The 3,445-nt window shown below is 26.5% G+C and overlaps 1 protein-coding gene across 1 annotated transcript; it reads left to right on the forward strand.

Moving 5' to 3' along the window:
• Positions 1-740: 740 nt before the first annotated feature.
• Positions 741-2,355, forward strand: LOC127138691 (guanosine deaminase). The gene is made up of 5 exons (XM_051065224.1): positions 741-958; positions 1,155-1,214; positions 1,299-1,489; positions 1,760-1,864; positions 1,975-2,355. Coding segments are annotated over exons 1-5 (546 nt in total). The 5' UTR covers positions 741-957; the 3' UTR covers positions 2,164-2,355.
• Positions 2,356-3,445: the final 1,090 nt, after the last annotated feature.

Below are 3,445 nucleotides of genomic sequence, written 5' to 3' on the forward strand. Positions count from 1 at the left end.
TAATCTAAATTATGCAAAATATTTAATTTTGAATTTGTTTTAGAAACTAAAAGAAGCATTATCCAATTCAATCCATTGTGATAAGTTGTTCGAAACTTATCAAGATGTGTGAATAGTGAATACAAAGGATATGTACGCACGAGTCCATGCGTTTGGTGAGTCACGATGTCGAGAACACACACACATTCTATCCTTTATAGCTAACTAACCAATAATAATAAATTCATTTTTTATACACACACGACAGCATAGTTAAACACGTCAAAAGAATATGATTAACTTAATTGAATAAATAATTATAATTAATTTAACTAAATACATTAACTATATTTTTTTGCATATAACAAAAATCAAATATCTTATGTGGAAGATAAAATGGGTGCAAACTAAACCTTTTTGTAAATAATAACTATGAATATGATAAGATCTACATTCTCTATATGGCCAATGCGATGATGAGTCATAGTTGAAGCTACATTCATCTACTTTTTTGACCATTTATCCTCTACGTCCATTTTTATATTCTGAATCTAATTCTTGCCAGCACGATATAACATCATCGTCAACTATACCAATGGCAAAACGGAACATATCTTTGCAAACAATTTTTTTTAATTCTTTAATATATTCGTCCCGCTCTATTCTATCTATTTTTATATTTTTAAATTTAATACAATATCTATAAAATTTTAGGTTGAATATGTTTATATTTTTTATCTGTTTGTTTGCCACCCTATCTCGTGTGCTTTTGACTCTTCTGTTATTAATTATTAATGGACCACATTTCTTTTCTCAACCATAACATTTTCCATCATTCATTTTTTTCAAAGTAGCATTTGTTCCATTGTTCTTAATCCTCATCACCAATCCTATATATAGCTCAATCAACTCATATATTTGTATTCACATAAAGAGCACTTGAGCACTAGCAAGTTATTCAATTTTATTTTTTTGAAAAGTAAGTTATCCAATGAGCCATGTTTTTTTTTTTTGTCTTTCATCTTATTCTATCATTAACATCAACTTTAGCATGTTTATCAGTGTATGGTACAATGTTATAATATTATTTCCTTATTATCAAAAAAATATTATATCTTAAAAAACATGAATAAAACTTGAGGATAATAATTTATTTATTTATTTGTTTATCTTAGTGGTGCAAACTAAGGATGGAACTGTTGCTCTAGCTTCTGCTTTTTCTGGCCAGAAGCAAGGTAATAATGTTTCAGAACATTTTAGTTTTTTGTTTTGAATAATATTTTCATTTGTCACTTATTATTATTTGTTTGGTTAATTAGCTATAAAGGATAGAGACCACAAATTTTTAAGAAAAGCAGTTGAAGAAGCATATAAAGGTGTAGATTGTGAAGATGGAGGACCTTTTGGTGCTGTTATTGTTTTTAATGATGAAGTTGTTGCTAGCTCTCACAATATGGTTCTCAGAAACAATGACCCTACTGCTCATGCTGAAGTCACAGCAATAAGAGAGGTTTGATTATTTAAATAGGTCTAATCACTTTCTTAAAATGTATATTTCATTTTCCGTAAATTCTATCACAACTATAAAAAAAAACCGATATTATTTGGTTGAACGTCACTATCGGAATTTAAACTCTAATACTCATTGTTATGTGTGTGATTCTTTTAGTGATTAAAACTTCACAGCTATGTGTGTGAATTTTTTATGGTTAAAAATAAAATTATATTTATGTTAATCACAAATTAATCAAATTTTACATGCAATGATATGATTTTGCAGGCATGTAAGAAACTGAAGCAGATAGAACTCTCAGATTGTGAAATATATGCTTCTTGTGAGCCATGCCCAATGTGCTTTGGTGCTATTCACCTTTCACGTGTTAAGGTTTTAAATTCGTATTTCCTATGTTTTTTTTTCTTTTAATATTATTTTAGTTATCAATATAAGTAAAAAAAATAGATTTATTAAATAACTGATTTTTGTTTTTTATGTAGAGGTTGGTTTATGGAGCAAAAGCAGAGGCAGCAATTGCGATTGGTTTTGATGATTTTATAGCTGATGCCTTGCGAGGTACTGGCGTTTATCAAAAAGCACATTTGGAAATTAAAAGAGCTGATGGCAAAGAGGCCATTTTTGCTGAAGAAGTGTTTGAGAAAACTAAGGAAAAGTTTCGATTGTATTAATGAAATAATGTTATTTTTCTATGTCATTTTTAAACAGCTGATGATAATTAGCTTTGTATATGAATAAGCTCGTTACCATCATGTGTATTGGAAATATCCTATGCGGGGAGTCAATGTACTAGAAGAAAACTGTTTTGAATCCATGTATTGATGTTTTTATATTATTATGTAACTGGGTCAGAATTTTCTTTATTTCTTTATTTATTGTCTCCTCCGTTATCAAAGTTTTAGAAATATTAATTTAATAATGTAATATTTGTTATTTTTTATATACTTTATAATTTTTTTAACTACCTGAAGTTGAAGCTGATCTTGACTCTTATTATCATAATATTTTTTTAGAAAATTTGACGCATAAGAATATTAAGTTTTAAAATAGTAAAATTGATTTGTTAAATAATTATGACATTTACTTCTTTAAAAAGATATATGTAATTTACGATCTATAATTATTAAATGTTTTGACATTAAATGTCCACCTCTTTCCACATCTAAAATCATATAAGTTAATTGATGTATTTATAATTATAATTAGATTAAATGTAACACATGCTTTAAGAAAAAATCTGGTAATATCAACTTATGCTCTTGTGTTTATGGATAATTTAATTAAGGTTGTCATTTGCATCTACTTTCAAGATGAATTATATAGAATTATATTTGCATTCAAACAAGCTAACACGGTGAAAAAGAAAAATTCTTGAGTTGAAACTGATACAATGTTGTCGATTCGTGCATTTTAAATGTGAATATTGTATTTTAATATCTTTTTATTGAATAAAATAATATTTTATATATTTTATTATCCTTCGATTCAAGATATCTCACATTTAAAAAAAAGAAAATGTTTGTGAAAATAAATTAGACAATGCATTTTTGGTAGTTGATTATGAGGGTGAAATTCTCTTGTACTTTTGAAAGTTTTATGAGAAATAAATTGGGTATTTTTAGCTATAGTTTTTGTTAGATTTTTTATGAATTTGATTTTATGTCCCAAAATAATTAAATGTAAAATGGTTTGTATTTTGAGGCATGATTTTAAAGTGATATTTTGTGAATTTACATTTTTAAATATTTTATATCAATATTATCAAAAGTTGTTTTAAAATGTATATTGATATAAAAACAAATTATTTAAAAATTATGAAAAGTTAGAGTTGATTTCACCTAAAATACGATTGTGATGTTTTGCGGGCGCGATGATCAAGTATCGCGATATAATTCAACATGGTCACGATGACATAAATTTTTAACAGTTTTTTTGCAGCTTTAAATAAAAAAA

The sequence above is a fragment of the Lathyrus oleraceus genome, chromosome 1 (genome assembly GCF_024323335.1).
Source record: "Lathyrus oleraceus cultivar Zhongwan6 chromosome 1, CAAS_Psat_ZW6_1.0, whole genome shotgun sequence".
NCBI classification, from domain to species: domain Eukaryota; kingdom Viridiplantae; phylum Streptophyta; class Magnoliopsida; order Fabales; family Fabaceae; genus Lathyrus; species Lathyrus oleraceus.

What these genes read in the sequence shown, in the direction of transcription:
- LOC127138691 (XM_051065224.1), top strand. An exon ending in AAGTCACAGCAATAAGAGAG is followed by an intron (nt 1,490 to 1,759) that starts GTTTGATTATTT and finishes ATGATTTTGCAG; the next exon opens with GCATGTAAGAAACTGAAGCA. An exon ending in TTCACCTTTCACGTGTTAAG is followed by an intron (nt 1,865 to 1,974) that starts GTTTTAAATTCG and finishes TTTTTTATGTAG; the next exon opens with AGGTTGGTTTATGGAGCAAA.